At 45.6% G+C, this 18,974-nt stretch overlaps 1 protein-coding gene across 1 annotated transcript in view; it reads right to left on the bottom strand.

The window, feature by feature from the left end:
- Window positions 1-1,798: 1,798 nt before the first annotated feature.
- Window positions 1,799-18,974, bottom strand: part of LOC147435867 (tryptophan aminotransferase-related protein 3-like) — a 76,937-nt gene continuing 59,761 nt past the window's right edge. The window contains exons 2-7 of the mRNA XM_086488786.1: window positions 4,007-4,295; window positions 3,327-3,613; window positions 2,899-3,233; window positions 2,688-2,778; window positions 2,305-2,478; window positions 1,799-2,213 (exon numbers count right to left, since the gene is read on the bottom strand). Of these exons, the coding sequence (XP_086344912.1) occupies window positions 2,147-2,213; window positions 2,305-2,478; window positions 2,688-2,778; window positions 2,899-3,233; window positions 3,327-3,613; window positions 4,007-4,295 (1,243 nt within the window). The 3' untranslated portion in view covers window positions 1,799-2,146. The remainder of the gene's footprint in view (window positions 2,214-2,304; window positions 2,479-2,687; window positions 2,779-2,898; window positions 3,234-3,326; window positions 3,614-4,006; window positions 4,296-18,974) is intronic.

The following is an 18,974-nucleotide window of genomic DNA, read 5'->3' as shown; positions in this document are numbered from 1 at the left end:
CTCCTCAAGAATACAAATTGAACTCAATACTCATCTTTGTGTTTATTTTGTATATCTTTTCACAAAATTTTGGGGGGATTCAGATCAACACACTAAGGAACACCATCCAATGACAACACATGTCCTCTTGCTCCTTGATTCATATCTCAAATCAGTTTTACCAATTGGAGAGCTCATTACCTAGAAATGAACTTTTAAGGCTTTTATTGTTGCTTCCAAAGCAAGCCATGAGCATTTAGAAGTATAAAGAACCTAGTTGATTTGTGACCTTACTTTTGTCATTTTTACACAAATTCATTTTGATCGCTTTTACGTAGTACATCACAGATCTACGCTTGTTATGATCAATGAGTACCGCCAACACACATATTCCAAAAGCATGACAAAAAGACTTTTGAAACATGGATAACATACATGTAATGTGTTCAACGCTCAATCCCACGGAAAAACCCAATGCTTTGACAAAGTGTCTATTGTTTACAAAACTTAATCAAACATGTAAACATCATCTAGCTCCAACCATAAGCCAAGAAGCTTTCAAATGCTAATCAATCTCCATACGAGCACAATCAAAATTATCGCAAAATATATTTATTCAAGTGTTCCAAATTGCAAAATTCAATCTTACTTCTTGGTCAAAGCTTGCAAGGCAACCTAATAGATATTGCTCTACAATCAAGCAAGATGATGTGAGTGTTGATAGCTTGATACCTAGTACAAGCATCACAATTTAGAAAATTAGCCCATTAAGTTTCATATGGCAATACCAATTTCTCTACCCTGCTATGACATTGTACTTATTGTGTCATAGTCAATGCTCACGATCAAAAGCCAACGCTACTTTTCTTCACTTTTACTTCTCCATGCAACTCAATATACATACTCTATAAAGTAAAGTCACATGATTGTAAGGAAAGAGGATGTCTTCATGCAGAGATACCCATCTTTTTATTGGCCCTACAAGTGATATAAGCGAGTTGTGACGCTCATTGTTGCCCTGCACACTTCTATTTCTCAAATGACATGCATCTCTTGGATTTGTCCATTCTCGGTATGGACTACACAAAGGGATAGATATGGATGGTGAGAGACTCAAATATCATTCCACATGATGACGACACCCTGGGCTTTCAAACTAGGCATAAGGCTAACACTTGAGACTTCCTTGGTAACAAATTGACATTGGTCAAGTGGTTTGCTGCCAATTGCATGCCAAAATACATATGGAAGATGCTTAAGGGCTGTTGGGACTACTTTTACTAGATTACGATATTGAACTGAGCCCAAAAACACTTGTTAGTAGAACATTGTACTATCCTTTTTAATTCATCCTTTCACAAACTCTTGTTATTTTAGGGAGCTCATGTAGCTATGTTGTCATGATGATGGCACAAATACTTGCATCCCAACGTGCCTACATCCTACAAACTATTCAATTGTCACGTGCACACCCATTTCCTCACATCACAATCAAGTGTGATAATGGAGATGTGAGAGGTTAAGGAGATGATAAGCACTTTGATACGTGGTCAAATCAAGGTTCTAGGCTTTGGTATTCTTATAGTCTATCAAAAATCAGGCCAACACATACGATTATATCTATCCTAACAAGTTTGATTAAAGAAATGCATACCAGGTAGAAACAACACGTGCCACAAGTTTACAATTTCCTCCATATGCAATTTTCAATGGCTTAGCTAAGAACCTAGAGGATGAAGGTAAAATAATTTTCCTTTTTAGAAAACAGGTTTCAATTTAACTGAATGCTTTTTTAACAATCAAATTTTCTTCAACTAATTATGAGCACCTTTTAGCAATTCATCTCTGATGCTTTGCATCAGCTAGTTTTACAGGATTGTGCCCGCACACCCACACCTGCATGTTGCAGGGGTTGAACCATAGCGAGCAAACCTCGCCTTTATCACTAGGCCAACTCCCCTTGACCTGTCGATTGGACATTGCACTCAGAAGATAGGCCCACAGCATGAATTGTTTATGGATGCTTCTACAACCATTTACTTAGTATCTTAAATTCAAGTATCATGCTGGTACTATCCTCGAAATTCTCCGAGCCAGCTCATGCATCTTGGTTCTCCCAGATTTGGTTCCGAAGTCCACAAGTATATTATTTTCCTTTCGGATGAACTTACCAAGGGTGATATATCTTTGACTCAGTTTTAGGCATAGCTAAAGAGAGCGGCCATTTTCCGTTCCTGTTTCCATTCCCATTGAAGTCCCTATCTTTGTTAGTGTGTTCCATTATGCATTCCGTGTGACTATGTTCATAAGTAAGGAGTATTGTACCTTTGAAAACAGATTTGTTCAAGAGCATTACTTTGATACTTTTGCCCATAATCAGAAGAATGTATATCCTTCACAATCTGGGCTTTGTTCAAAGGCCATGCCTTTTGCCAACAATCCGAAGAATGGGCATCCTTTGAAGTTACAATTTTTGTAGGACGGGACGCCTTTGATGCTCTGGCAAGTCATGAAAAGAAGAATGTACATCCTGCATAATCTGGTAAGCCCTAATGATTACGACTACAATAATAGGCGCATTTAACCTTGCACCTCACGTGCTCTAGCGACCCGACATTAGCAAAGCTTGGACATGGGTGATTAGATTTTCAAAAGCAGAGTCACCATCCACCATTGACAGCCTCACGTATCGATCAGTCATACCGCACCTTGCACCACCACGTGCAACAATACCTGCCTCCTTGAAGATTTCAAGACAGGACTTGTCCTCTTCTCTTTGACAATGGATCCATGCAAATGCTGTACAAAGCACAACAATTCATGTCTTCAATAAGTCATAATGGCTTCTAACCAGGTATTTGCGGGCAAGCAGAAGTGCACAAGCAAGTTTGTAGGGCATAAATGGGTAGGAGCCTATACCTGGGCCTGGTCGTACAATCTCTTTAAAGAAATTGCAGTATTTTGGATCACGGTCTTGTGCGATCAGAAAACGGTTGGATGCTTGAAACAGTTGATTCATCCTATCCCATCTACTTCGCAGCTTTGTGTGCGCAAAGTGGAATAGAAGTTGCTGTGCTGCATAGTCTGTCGGAACACCATCAAGACCCACATTTTTGGCTTTCTGATAACCTTCCCTTGCTGACCGCAGCAGTTGTGCAGCTCGTAGTTGAGCTTCATGAGATACACCCACAGAATTTAGCACCACAAACAACTGCATCTTCTGATACACCTCATGATCTTTGATGATTGCCCAGCTGCAGTTGGGTAGTTAATGTTTACTTAGTCATTGGATACTACTTTGGATTACTTTAAGAGCCCCACCAAAACACTGCAGTTTTTTTGCTTACCCGATACGGCTGCCTGCGTGACCGGTAGTCTTTGAGAGGGTGAACAACATCAAATCATCATCCAGGGGGCCTGTTATTGGAGTGTAGTGTGGCCAATAATAGGCATGGTCATAAACAGTCCTTGTCCTTGGGTGCTTCAAAGCTCCTGTCCGAATAGATCCATCTGGGTTGTTGGGTGAAATGACCACCTCTAATGGGATCCAATTTTCGGTGTTTTGTAAAGTCAAAGAAGGCATTCCCCATGTAACAGTACCTGGCTTTATTGTCTTTACTTGTCGTTCATATGCCTGAGCATCATTGTCAAACATGAGAGAAGGCCCAAATCAGACCAAGAAGTTGTAAGGCAAGGAAATCCTGCTCTTTACATGCTGGCACAAGCAGGGCTAATTTTCAAGAATTAGCCCCAGTGACAGTAAAATTCCACTCAAAAAAAGGATGGTTAAATCGTCCTTAAAATCAGATAAGCAATAGGATAAGTGGATCGTTGATACATCATGGCCGCTCTAAAATAGGGAAAAGAAAAAACTATTCCAAATAGATGGCTTAAGTATTGTAAACTTTAGAAAATAGGAATCCTAACTCTCATCAGATAAAATGTCACTTTCCTCAGCATCAGCACTAATAAGTGAGACCCCTCGTGCATGAAAGTGAAAATCCTGTGCAAAGTTTATTTTTCTCACATCATAATATGGCGGGGGGATTACGACGTTGACAGGAAGCCCTTCTGCTTCCATAGAAACGGTCGAGTATGCAGCCATCATTAATTGCATTTCCCCTGTTCCAACCACCAGGTATCGCCCATCAATAACAGCATTCCCTACTAGTTTATGCAAAGTTCGAATCTCCTTCTCTAACCCTGGTATTAATCGTTGGGTCAACTCATATCCTATACGGTACCATCCGGGGATGAGGACTGCACTTGCTGCAGAATTTTGTCTCCAATAGGGTACGAACATTAATGGATCTCCACTGCACAAGAACACAAATGTAAAGCATGAGCTTTACATCGTCATGCATTGCAATACCCTCTCTCTCTCTCTCTCTCTCTCTCTCTCTCTCTCTCTCTCTCTCTCTCTCTCTCTCTCTCTCTCTCTCTCTTTGCATTACATAAAATCAACCATAGGTCCATCTACAAGATATATGAGAAAAATCTTGGAAGATATACAATGAGATCATGGGGAAAAATCCCTAAACAACCATAAAATGCATCTAGGGAACCGATGTCATGTCAGAATAGGCAGCAGAAGATGCAATGAAGACAAGAACTGGCCTACGATCCAGTGGACACCTCGACTCTGATCTAGAACATCTGCAATGCCACATGCATGAACAAGGCAACTGTGGAGAAGAGAGAGGTAGAAAGAGACAAGACATCTGAGAGAGAGAGAGAGAGAGATTGATTTGGGAAAGGCTCTCCATGCTGATAACAAACTGCTCATACAAGTGACCAAGGGTGGTCCGACCATAGTAACATGGAATGGCAGGTCGGGGTCGGGGACGGGGACAGGGATGGGGACGGGAAAAGTTAGGGAACATGGACGGGGTTGGAACGGCAAAAAAAAAAGAGTTTTTTTCGCAGTTTTTGACCTACACACATGCCACACACATAGAGCATCGCTTTGACCACAAATTTACACTAAATAGACCAAAGAACAAGAGTCATATAGACGCAAACGTACTAATAAAACATCGAGAAATGAGGACCCAAAGGGTGGCTTTTATAGCCATTGGGGTGCTTCAAAGTCCAAAAATATGGCTGTTGGAGAGGAATTGGCCGTTAGAAACGATCAGTTTTTCAAATTTTAAAAAAAGTTGATTGCCGTCCCCTCCCGTCCTCGAGACGTTTTGGTTGCGTTCCCACCTGGCAGGCAGTTTGCCGCCCGTCCCCACCCATCCCCGTCCTGGAATCGGGCATCCCCTGTCTCCAGGGTCCGTCCCCTCCGTCCCCTGTTACTATGGGTCCGGCATAGATCTCACATGCCCCAATGGATAGACCCGAGATACAATTGCGACTGCTATTGACACTGCCAATTGGTCCTGCACATGAGACCTCTAGCAACAATAGGAAACCATTGAGCAAGCACGAGGAAAACAAGTCCATTCTCCTCCTAGCATAGGAAGACATGCCTTGAGGATCATCGGAACTAGGACTGCTGCTCTAGGCGCATGGAGAACTGACTGCAACGGATGTGGAAGGCCCATCGTGCACCTAACTTGCTGCCCCTCCTATTGCACATCTCCCTAACCTCTGCTCATGGCTGGCTGTTCAAAAACGCTTGGTGTGGAAGGCTGCCCAAAAACGCTAGGGCTGCCCCCTCCTGCCTGCCGACCCACAGTCTCCTGCTGCCCACTAGGGCACCCAAGGGAAGGCGCGCTGATCTGCATGCCTAAAAGCTACTCTCCTAAGGGCCTACATATAGCTCCCTCCCATCAGCTGCCGACCCACACTCATGACACCAAGTGGAAAAAGACCCTATAATAGGGATAACTGCCAGAAATGGAGTATACAAGCCCATAGGGCCTGGGAAAGGCAAGGTAACTACTGGGGGAAAATAGCCTAGGTGTTAGTCCTTCGCCGGATCCATCCTACATACATGGCATGACACAAGCCAAATTTGGCTTGACACAAGCCAAACTTGGCATGACACAAGCCAAACTCACACCTAGACAGACGTAGTGAGCGGACATCGGGCTCACCTCCCAGCCATAGAGCCAATACGGGCTCACCCCTCCACATTAAACGCTTCAACAACCACAAGTCAGACATCGGACCCTCCGCAGAAGAAATCAAAGAATGACGGCAAATCAAAGGCAGCTCGTATGGAGGATCAGAAGAAGAACCTTTGTTTCGACTGCCATCCGGCCACTTCTGTGGCGACAAGGCGTGTCCTAAACAAAGGAGGAAGTCGATAATCTCCGCACCGACGACTACCTCAATAAACATCGTCGAGAATCCAGGTACTTTTGTCTTTTTTGATTCAGAGATTCTTCATGTAAATGCATGTAGTTGCCTGGTTTGTCGCATTAATAAGGCTGTATTTGGCCCGCACCATCGTCTCCCCCTTGAAGGAGAGATCAATGGCCACGCTGTGACGGTCTTACTCGACAACGGCTATACTCATAATTTTATTTCTTCTCGTGTGGTACAGGCACTTAAGTTCAACACGTCACCCGCAGACCATCCGTATGTGGTCCGTTATGCGGAATGTAGGAGCGATCAATGGACTAAGGTTGTGCCACGACTGGACCTCCGAATTCAGCGTAACCACAAAGTCTTGTACTTCTGCATCAAAATGTTATTTTAGGCATGCCATCATTTTATGATAAGACAACTTCTTTGTCTATCGATTATGCATCGCATACAGTTTTCTTTGAACTTGACATGGTGTATACCATGTGGTCGAGGGATCTCCTTTTTCCTTGACCGCCGATTATGATGTAAATCTGCTTTCAGCTAATGAATTCAATGCGTTGTCTCACGATTCCAGTGTGCAACTTGCAGTTTGTTGGATTAAAGACTGTGTTGTTAATTTCTCGTCCCAATGTCATTCTCTTGTTTTAAAAAGTGGTGTTACTACATTGGAAGTTCCTGATTCTCTGTGTGCTCATGATGTAACTGTTCGAGGTTTCATAGGTATGAAACATGTGTCAAATATCTTTTGAAATATAAGAAACACGGTGTTATAAAAACTCAAAAATATAACCATATTCAACTAATCCAATAAAATTTCCTATAAACATGGTTCAAAACCCTCTACCTTATAGACACAATTAAGCAAAAAAAGTCAAAGAACACGTCACGTGATGCATCTCATTGGCAACTACTATCAATCTAGTAAAATTTCAAGATTCAAACACACACAACTACAAAGCTAGAGCATGTCACAAACTGTAATCTTTGAAATATTGATATGATACAACATAGAAAAAAAGATATCTAAGCTATCAGCCAATGAGCTTTCAAATCCTCAAAATAAGAATACTTCGTATTTGGCAAGCAAGAGAAGTGACGCTCGCTGCTGCTGCTCTCCTCGCGCGCTTCACCCACCCTACCTCACCATCGTGACAGCCAGCCCTTCCCCCCCCCCCCCCCCCCCCCCCCCCCCCCCCCCCCCCGCACTCCCCCGTCGCCACGCTTCCCTTCTCACCTCGCCACGCTGCCCCCTCCCCCCGTGTCCCGCTGCCCTCTCTCACGTCCGTGTGCCCCTGCCCGCCATGTTGTCCCCCCCCCCCCCCCCCCCCCCCCCCCGTCCCGTTGCCCCACCCCGCCTTCATGCTCGAGTCTCTGTCAGAGCTGGTTCACAGCAGCACCAACTCGCTTCCCTCGCTTCGACTCCCCTTCGTTCGCCCTTGCAGCAGCAGACACAGGAGGATTCTGCTCCGCCAGAGAGGGACTCCACTGCAGGTCCCTCGCCCAACCTCGCAGAACCCACCATCGGACTTGCTCTCTCGCCGACAGAGCAAGCGAGCTTAGAGGCAGAGGTGGCGCGCCTTTAGGCCACCTCTGTTATCTGCAAGATTCTCGGCACCAGACCCAGCAGACGGAAAGTGCGTGATCTCCTTCACGCACGCCTTCTCGTAGAGGTGGGCAAGATTCTCGATGTTGAGCTTCTCGGACGTGGCTACTACCAAATAGAGTTTGAGACTCCCGAGATGGCGTCCAAGGTCATTGCGATGAGCCCCCTAGCCATCCGAGCAGTTCCAGCACACTTTCGACAGTGGCGCCACAATTTCGACCCGCTATCAACGTTCTTGTCGAGGAGGCACACCTGCCCATCTCAGTCTGCTTCCCCGGCCTGAGGAGGGAGTACCTTCCGCTCCTTTCTAGGATAGGCTCAGCGATTGGGACTATCCTGGAGACACCTCGCACGGCAGCCTCTGTAGCTGCCAAGGCAACCGACATCCCCACTTCTGGTTCGGGACACCCACACTCTCCCGAAGGTCATCCTACTATCTCGGGTGAGTGGAGGTTGGTTCCCTCAGAGAGTGGAGTATTCAGGCCTCCCGAATCAGTGTTTTATTTGTAGTCAGATGGGCCATCTTGCGAAGGCCTGTCCACGGAGGAGACACCGACCTACACCAGAGGCTCAGTCAAAGCCTTCAAGGGCTGGCAAGCAGCAACAAACAAAGTCACAGGGTACACAAGCAGAGCCACCCTCCGAGCCTAGGGCTCAAGCGGAGGAGGGCTGGCCGTAAGTTCGTGGTAAACATTGACAAGGGCCACCACGCCAGCCTCGCACTAAGAGTGGTCCCCATACTCCAATCCAGCAGCAGTGGGTTCCCACAAGAAACCGTTTCGACCATCTTAACAGGACGAGGTCCCTGCTCCACCCTCCACCTCAGCCTCACCTCCGACAACCCCTCCTCCCCCGAGTTCCCCTCCTCCCCTCCACCTCCACCTCCTCCCTCCGCCTCTCCCCCCCCCCCCTTCCTCTTCTCCTCCCACGAGCCCCCTTGCTTCCACATCTCCTATCGCTCCTTCCCCGCAACCTATTTTGTGAGTCTATTCGTAGACCGTGCATGCCCAGTCACTTAGCATAGATGCATATCCTCCGATTGCACACAGCATGATCATCAGAATCCATTAGCATCAGTTAGGGGAATTTTCTAGTGCATTTAGCCTATTTTCCTATTTATTGGGATTTTCACTTATTATTTTTAAGTGACTTTCCAACAAAAGTAGGTAGGGCAATTTTGCTAAGTTAATATATAAGCAAACCAATGTTCACACTTTCTGGCAGAAGAGGTAGCAGGAGCTTCCCGCTCAACAAGCAACTTCTCAACAGTAACCCCCAAAACCTCTGGCGTTTTGGATTTCCCCATCCTCGCCTACCCTCCAAGACCTGGCGTTTCTAGCAGTACTTGATCGCCAGCCTCCCAACACCCTAGCGATTGCAGATCCCTGTGATCGCCAGCAGATTCATCAGCATCATCGTTTTTGCTACTTCAGCCATTAGCGTTTTTGTCTTCAACAGGCCAGCGTTTTTGGCAAGGTACAAATTCAGCCAGCGTTTTTGTTTTCAGCCTTCATCAACATCAGATCCACAGCGTTTTCAGCCTACTACACAGTAGCAGATCCCCCCCGGATTGGTTGCAGATGTTCCCCCATTTTCAGCCATAAAAACGCAGCCAAAACAGTCATTTTCAGCCACCAAAACAGTCCCCGAATTCAGCGATTAGAAGATCTCAGATTTCAGCCATCAAGTCGTCGTCGTCGTCACCATCGTCGTCATCGGCATAGACCAAGTTGCATAGTCCATTGCATACGCATTGTACACCTTTGTGCAATCAAGACATAGACCACTCTCGCCGACGAGAGTGGGGCCTTCGGAGGAGGGTTTTACAACCTCTCGGTGCCGTATCTCTTCTCTCTCCTTCTCTCAGTCTCATTCACTTGCACACACAATCCACTGACTTTGTTCGTGACCACAGCACCCTACAAGACGGAAAGCTCTCTCTTTCCCTAAGAACTAAAAGGAACCTTGAGCAATAAAGATCACTAATCTTGAGAAAATACAACATTTATTCCGCTGCACCTAACATTGGTATCAAAGCTTTGGAAGTGTTCTGCATTACTCAAGGAAAGAACCACAAGATTTTATTTTATTTTTTGCTTGTTGCGATCGCACGAACAAGTTTACTTGGGCGTGGCGATTCCTAATCGTGTTTTGTTGAAGAGTGACAAGAATCCCAAGAAAGAAGGGCTTTTCCAACCTCCCCTTGTGTCTCTTTTCACTCATTGAGAGCGGACCGTGCACTTAGCGGCCGGCCAATCGACGTGAGGTGGGAAAAAGCAACCTTGGTGTGAGCGCAAGGCCACCAAGGAGTGCGCCCGCAGAAAAGGGTAGAACTCGGGTGAAGAGAAGATCCTTCTCCTACGCGATTTGCAAGCGAAAGAAAACCTCAAGAACCCAAGTTCCTCGTGAACTTCAGAACCCAAGACCCTCAAGAACCCAAGTCCCTCGTGGACTTAAGAACACAAGAACCCACAAGAACCCACGATTGCAGAATGGTCATCACTCGAAGCGGAATGGATACTTCGCTTGGAGGTGATGAGCATGAGAGAGGCGAAGAAGAATTTTCCCCACCAGGAGGTTTTTCCGACCCTCCCCCTTTTTCATTTACGACAAAGATTGCACTAACTCCTATGCAGGAGTTGAAACAAGAAAGAGAAGCAGACAGAAAAGCCTACGAAGAAGACATGGCATCCATCGAGCTTAAGTACCAAGAAAGAATGGCAGCCATCGAGCTTAAGTACCAAGAAAGAATGGCAGCCATAGCGCGCGAGAGCAAAGCAAGACAAACAGATTTTGATCGCAAGATCAAAGCACAAAAAGAAAAGAGCGACCAACACATGAAAGAGTTCTTGCGACTCTTTTCTATTGTGCAGGCGCAATTCGCACAAGAGCAAGAAAAGGAGACTCTCTCAGTCTCTACTTCTCCACAGCATGACACACAGGATTTGCATGATTGTGTGAAGCATGATGAATTGAATGATAATGATTTGCATGATGATTTGAAGCACAATGATAAGCATGATGATTTGGATGCCAATGATTTGCATAATGATTTGAATGACAATGATAAGCATGATGATTTGGATGCCAATGATTTGCATAATGATTTGGATGACAATGACAAGCATGATGATTTCCATAAGCAAGATGTGATTTCTCACAAGCATGATGAGTTGCATGAAGATAATGTGATTGTTCACAAGGATGATGTATTAGTGGATGCTTTTCCTAACGAAACTAACCTCGTTGTAGATTCGATCAATCACGAAGATCCAATCTTGGCTTTCGAGTGGAGGTCTAAAGAACTCCCACAGAACGATTCGATCATTCAGGAAGAATCGATCCTGGCTTTCGAGTCGAGGTCCACAGATCCCCCACAAGAAGATACGATAGATCCCGAAGAAGCGAACTTGGCTCTCGAGCCTTGGTCCAAGGAACCCTCACAGGAAGTATTATGTGTTCGCATGATTGATACGCACGCATTGTTCGAGTGTTTCATTCATGACGGTTTCCTGTATTTTAGTCAGCAGCGTTATGTGATCCCTTTTCCTAGGCATGACATATTGTATGTTGAGCACATTTCTATCATGGATGAGCACGAATGTATGTGGATTGTTCATGAAAAGCTGAAAAGTTTGTATGTAAGGAAGCCGCATTCCATGTCTCTTCCTTGGCATGACACAGTTTCCGAACGAGCACATGATCGTATGAACACCAAGCATGGGCATTTCCATTGTGATTTGCCACAGTTGATTGATTTCGATCAAACAGAAAAGATTCGACCTCATTGTTTGCATGTGTTTGATGAACGGGTTGTCACTCCGTCTCTATGTTCATCTACATTGCATACACACTCTTTAGAGAAGACAAGATTTTTTTCCTTCACTTTACATGGAATGGGTATGTTCATGGTTTTGTGTTGGAGATGGTTTCAAGAATTTTTAGCCATGGAGATTCTTCAAGACGAAAGAAGCAGGACTCTAGACAAAGTTGAAGCAAGAGAGGAGATTCAGAAGACTTTGTGTCGCTTTCGGCGCGGCCCAAAGAAGCAAGCGTTGCAGACCTTTATGAAGTTCAAGTACCGCACGACCCACACATCAAAGTGGGCCGACGAAGAGTCCCTTCCAGGATTCCAGATGCTGTTGGCGATCTCCCTCGACGCCATACAGTTCGGTACCAGTAGCTCACTTTGAAAAGGAGGGGATGTCACGTGACACATCCCAACCCTATGTGTCCGTGGACAAGCTACACCATAGAAGGGTTCAATCAAGTCTAGATTAGCAGTGATCTGGCATTTTTGTGAGTCTATTCGTAGACCGTGTATGCCCAGTCACTTAGCATAGATGCATATCCTCCGGTTGCATCCAGCATGATCATCGGAATTCCCATCAGAATCCATTAGCATCAGTTAGGGGAATTTTCCAGTGCATTTAGCCTATTTTCCTATTTATTGGGATTTTCACTTATTATTTTTAAGTGACTTTCCAACAAAAGTAGGTAGGACAATTTTGCTAAGTTAATATATAAGCAAATCAAAGTTCACACTTTCTGGCATAAGAGGCAGCACGAGCTTCCCGCTCAACAGGCAACTTCTCAGCAGTAACCCCCAGAACCTCTGGCGTTTTGGATTTCCCCATCCTCGCCCACCCTCCAAGACCTGGCGTTTCTAGCAGTACTTGATCGCCAGCCTCCCAGCACCCTAGCGATTGCAGATCCCTGTGATCGCTAGCAGATTCATCAACATCAGCGTTTTTGCTACTTCAGCCATTAGTGTTTTTGTCTTCAACAGGCCAACGTTTTTGGCAAGGTACAAATTCAGCCAGCGTTTTTGTTTTCAGCCTTCATCAACATCAGATCCACAGCGTTTTCAGCCTACTACACAGTAGTAGATCCCCCCCCCAGATTGATTGCAAATGTTCCCCCGTTTTCAGCCAAAACATTCATTTTCAGCCACCAAAACAGACGGAAAGCTCTCTCTTTCCCTAAGAACTAAAAGGAACCTTGAGCAATAAAGATCACTAATCTTGAGAAAATACAACATTTATTCCGCTGCACCTAACATCACAAGACTTTGAGGTAGCTTGCTTCAGAGTTCATGTATGGTTCCTTGCAGCTAGAGGGATAGAGGCCCTGGACTTAGCGGTTGGCTTCTCTTTTCCCCTATGCGGCACGGACCAGTCTGAGTGGACTTTAAACTCAGTGTCGGAGTGGCTACAGGCACAGACCCTCGAGTTCTGTCATCACACAAGAGACCTAGGGGTTACAGACTTGGTTCAGACTTAGTGGCCGCTGGCCAAGTTTTCAGTGACACCTCCAAACTTAGCAGGATGTAGACACATTGTGATTCACTTCTTTGCTGACACACAAAACCTGCCATGTTATGTACGCATACATGAGGACTCCTGGACAGAGGAGGTTGCTTTGCGCACGGCTCGTTCTTCTTGGGCTTGGGCTAGACACTCTTTGAAGTCACGCCTATCTCGGGGACACTCAGATGCGGATTATTCCCCATCCAAGTATGCCTCAAAGATAGCACGGTTAGTTGTTGCTGCAGCATCAATTCTCTCTCGCTCCCCATGAGGATCGTCTCATGGAACGTGCACGGATTATGTGGGCCCCAATTTCAACGCTAGAGGGGCCGACTACGTCACGAGCTTCAGCAATGCCTTGTGGGAGAAGAGATTGACCTTCTTATGCTACAGGAGCATCATCTGTGTGGGAGCCGCATTAGACGTTGTGGTCAGCTTTTGCGTGGGCGGTATGAGACATTTTGGTCAGCTGCATTTGGATCTGGTGGCATCCAGGGAGGGGTATGTATGACTATTGCGAACTCTTGGCAGCAGGCCATTGTGGACAGAGGGATTATTGTGCCTCGCAGGGCTCAGTGGATCACTATGCAAGTTCACGGGTGCCTCTTGGGCTTCCTAAACATTTATGCGCCCATGTGGCAAGTGCACGTGCAGAGTTTTGGTCTCACATTGTAGAATCTCTGCCGCAGGCAAAGCAATGGTGCATTGGGGGTGACTTCAACATGTTGGAGGACCCCTCTGACACGATTCGAGGTAGCCATACTACTGTGCATGGAGTTGAGTTGGCAGCTTGGGAGAGGTTATGTATGACTGCGGGTTTCAGATGTGTGGCAACATTCTAGCTTTGTGAGGCCCCTTGTCACGTGACACATCCCAACCCTATGTGTCCGTGGACAAGCTACGCCATAGCAGGGTTCCCGTCAGTTCAGTCAATTCAGATTAGCAGTGATCTGGCACTTTTGTGAGTCTATTCGTAGACCGCCCATGCCCAGTCACTTAGCATAGATGCATATCCTCCGGTTGCACACAGCATGATCATCGGAATTCCCATCAGAATCCATTAGCATCAGTTAGGGGAATTTTCCAATGCATTTAGCCTATTTTCCTATTTATTGGGATTTTCACTTATTATTTTTAAGTGACTTTCCAACAAAAGTAGGTAGGGCAATTTTGCTAAGTTAATATATAAGCAAACACAAGTTAGCACTTTTTGGCAAAAGAGGCAACAGGAGCTTCCCGCTCAACAGGCAACTTCTTAGCAGTATCCCCCTCAGCATCAAGATCCCTCGCCATCCATCTCCCATCTCTAGCGTTTCCCCACAGCATTCAGCCTCGCCGTCAATTTGCATTGTCTGGCGACTTCCCACAAGCCATTCAGCCCAGCGTTTTCATTGCCAAAACGCCCCACTTTCAGCCACCGTTTTTCATGCAAAAACGCCAACATGACCTCAGCCTTTCTCAGTGTTTTCAGCCCCAACACTAACACTAGCCTACATGCAGTTTCAGCAGTGATAAAAACGCAGAATTCAGCCTATAGAAAGGTAGCAGTTCCAGTCCCTCTTGGTTGCAAAGGATCCCCAAGTTTAGCCCCGAAAAACGCAGCCAAAAACTAGTCATTTTCAGCCACCAAAACAGTCCCGAGTTTCAGCGCATAGAAGAACTCAGATTTCAGCCATCAAGTCGCCGTCGTCATCACCGTCGTCGTCGTCGGCATAGTCCCTTTGCATCTGTCCATTGCATTCGCATTGTACACCTTTGTGCAATCAAAGTAGACCACTCTCGCCGACGAGAGTGGGGCCTTCGGAGGAGGGTTTTACAACCTCTCGGGTGTCGTATCTCTTCTCTCCTTCTCTCAGTCTCATTCACTTGCACGCACAATATCCACTCACTTTGTTCGTGATCATAGCATTCTCCATAAGAAGGAAAGCTCTCTCTTTCCCTAAGAACTAACAGGAACCTTGAGCAATAAAGACCACTAATCTTGAGAAAATACAACATTCATTCCGTTGCACCTTACATTGGTATCAGAGCTTTGGAAGTGTTCTGCATTACTCAAGGAAAGAACCACAAGAACCACAAGAATTTTTTTTGCTTGTTGCGATCGCACGAACCCAAGTTTACTTGGGCGTGTGGCGGTTCCTAATCGTGTTTTGTTGAAGAGTGACAGGAATCCCAAGAAAGAAGGGCTTGTCCAGTCTCCCCTTGTGTCTCTTTTCACTCATTGAGAGCGGACCGTGCACTTAGCGGCCGGCCAATCGACATGAGGTGGGAAAAAGCAACCTTGGTGTGAGCGCAAGGCCGCCAAGGGGTGCGCCCGCAGAAAAGGGTAGAACTCGGGTGAAGAGAAGATCCTTCTCAACGCGGTTTGCAAGCGAAAGAAAACCTCAAGAACCAAGACCCGCAAGAATCCAAGCTCATCGTGAACTTAAGAACCAAGACTCCCAAGAACCAAAGTTCCTCGTGAACTTAAGAACCCAAGAACCACAAGAACCCACGACTTCAGAATGGTCATCACTCGAAGCAGAATGGATACTTCGCTTGGAGGTGATGAACATGAGAGAGGCGAAGAAGAATTTTCCCCACCATGAGGTTTTTCTAACCCTTCCCTATCCACGACAAAGATTGCACTAACTCCTATGGAGGAGTTGGACCAAGAACGAGAAGCAGAAAGAAAAGCCTACGAAGAAGACATGACAGCCATCGAGCGTAAGTACCAAGAAAGAATGGCAGCCATAGCGCGTGAGAGCGAGCAAGCACGCTTGGAAGCCAAAGCAAGACAAGCAAAATTTGATCGTGAGAACAAAGCCCTAAAAGAACAGAGCGACCGACAAAACAAAGAGATGTTGCGACTTTTTTCTCAAGTACAGGGGTACTTTGCACAGAATCACGAAAAGGAGACTCTCTCAGTCTCTTCTTCTCCAAAGCAGTATACACAGGATTTGCATGATTATGAGAAGCATGATGAATTGAATGACAATGATTAGCATGATGATTTGAATGACAAGCATGATGATTTGGATGACAAAGATAAGCATGATGATTTGAATGATATTGCTAAGCATGATGATTTGGATGCCAATGACAAGCATGATGATTTGCATGATCAAGATGTGATTTCTCACGAGCATGATGATTTGCATGATCAAGATGTGATTTCTGATGAGTTGCATGAAGATGATGTGATTGTTCACAAGGATGATGTGTTAGTTGATGCTTTTTCTAGCGAAGCTAACTGTCACAAAGTGATGACGTGGCGGACAGCAAAAACCCTAATTTCTGCCAGAAACCCTAAAATTCCTGCAAACCCTAATTTCTGCCAGAAACCCTAGTTTCCGAAAATCGCGGAGGCGGATTATTAAAAATAAATAAATAAACAAATAAAAATTGGAAAATGATGAGCGACGCAAATTTCGCTTTTTCTCTACTTAAATGAGAAGGAGAGAGAATGCTTTTGCTTTCATGTTTTGACTCTCTGTGAGAGAGAGAGAGAGCAATTGTTTTTGATTTGAAGCTTTTGGGGCTCTGCTTTTGGGCATCTCTTGTAACCTTTAAATTAGTGGTGAGGGCCTCACTTCTCAGAGCATCTGGATGCAGAGTCTGAGAGTGAAACCCTAACCGCTCTCTTGTACTTTGATGATTGATTAATATAAAAAGAAATACCGAAAGGGGCGCCAGTCTTTGGGGCCAATATCTCTAGGCACGGAACTCCGCCGGGCCAGTGCAAATCTATTGTGATCTGTGAATTGTTTTAAAGTGGTTATTTGGTGCTGTCGCGGTTGATTCTTGACTTGGAGTGTCCAAGTCTGTTACAGTGGTATCAGAGCACGGCCGATTTCTCTTCTACGGGAAATCCGATCCCCGAAATTTTTTTTCCGCGGCACCTATGGCTTCAGGCAATGATCAGTCGACTCCCTCTGCATCTGGAGATGCGGGCTGGGATCACAACGAAGATTCAGACAGAGAGTATGGCCCGCCTCGGCCTACTCAGGCGGAGCAAAGAGAGATGGAGCGTCGTCAATTGATTGGCGATGCAACAAAGATGATGCTCAATTTTGCCAAGGATCCGAAGATGGCAAAATATATGAACCAGACCTCTTTGGAAGAGGTACAGATAGAGTGGCAGAGAACCACAACACCACTCCCGAAACCCGCTCTCAAGAAACCTTCTGCCTCCAAGAAATATACGGAGAAGGAACTGGAGAACGTGGTTGATGCACGGATTGCTCAGCTTTTCGACGTGCAAAAGAAAGCCAAAAAGTACGGCAAAAAGCAGAAGAAAAGCACTGACTTTCCAAGGTTATTTGGGTCGTAAGTCGACTTTTGACAAGGCAAAGAAACAGAAGAAGCGTGTTCGATTTGAAGGAGTACCCAGTTCTTCTTCTTCTTCTTCTTCTTCTGACAGTTCTTATAGCTCTTCAGATTCGAGCGAAGAAGACAGAAAAGGTAAAAAGCGAAGCAAGAAACAAAGCTTCGGAAAGGGCAAGAAGAAGGCTACATCTCGCCCAGAGACTGACACTTCTACTGAGGACTCGTCTACAGACAACCGAGATTCCGATGACGGAAAGTTTTATGCAAACAAAAAGAATTTTTACAAAGTCAACCAGTATGACTTTCTCGACGAAAAAAAGCAAGAAAGTCCGAGAGTTTAAGGAAGGTGGCCACTCGATCAAGTTTGATACTTTTCAGAATACTCAGATGCTTCGAAGGCTTTGTCTTTTATTAAGCAGTTTGACATCGCTTTCGCGGAAGGACACTATTCAGAGCACTCCAAGATTCAGAGAGTTGCCTCTTACTTTAAGAGGAATGCTCGTACTTGGTGGTCCACGCTTCTTTTAAACAAGACTGCACCAGTTAAATGGCTGAACTTTAAGAAGCTTTTTATTTCTTCTTGGTTGACGCAAGAATATGAACGAGATGTACGAGCTGCTTGGAACCATCTTCGGATGACCAAGAAAGATACAATCAATGCTTATTGTGAAAGATTCTGGAACTCTTTTCTACCCGCCTCTTCATTCAAGAAGATCTCGTTCAGAGAACAGATTGAGCGGTTTACCTTGGGTCTACCTACAGAGATCCGAGATCACTGCTTGGAACAGAAGTCAGCTTCTATTCAGGAGTTGATGAGTCATGCGAAGCCGGGCTTTGCCATTCACTCTGGCAGTCTGACCTACCCCACAGATGAGGCCATGACACAACGAGCGGAACAGACTTCTGGGAATGAAAGTAGAATGAAAAAGAGCAACCCAGAGAAAAAAAAGATGCACGACCCAAGCTTACTCCTGAGGAGAAAGCTCGCTTCATCAAAGAGGGGAAGTGCTTTGGATGCGGGGAGCATGGACATATCTCCGCGAAGTGCCCTGATAAGGCACAGAAAGAACAGAATGATAAAGACGACGACAGGTCTGAGAGTTCGAGAGCAGCTGAGGAATGTGGCAGAAAAGGCAGATAGAAAAGCAGAACTGGTACCACATGGCGTGGGACCTGCACCGAATCTAATGAATGAAAGTAACCCGCAGTGGAAGAAAACGAGGAGATCCTTGTTCCTGAACAGATTTTGGCACATAATGATACGAAGAAAGGTAAAGTCCGAAGGCGGTTCTTGGTTAAGTTCAAGAACTTTCCTGCATTTGATGCGAAGTGGATGGAGGAGGAGGACCTAGCAGATACTCCTCGGATTGTGAAACTTTACCTCGATGTTTTGGTTTAGCATAGTCTACTCCAAACGGAACCCAGAAACTCAGCTTGGCCGAAGATCTGGTGCAGTGGGATGCACAAGAGGGGAGTTACTCCGCTCCTTTGTCAACAGATGCCTCGATTTTGAT

The sequence above is a fragment of the Adiantum capillus-veneris genome, chromosome 18, assembly GCF_014529385.1.
Source record: "Adiantum capillus-veneris isolate H3 chromosome 18, ASM1452938v2, whole genome shotgun sequence".
In the NCBI taxonomy this organism is placed as follows: Eukaryota; Viridiplantae; Streptophyta; class Polypodiopsida; order Polypodiales; family Pteridaceae; genus Adiantum; species Adiantum capillus-veneris.
The sequence above is the reverse complement of the archived record's forward strand: the minus strand, read 5'-3'. Positions and strand labels throughout refer to the sequence as shown.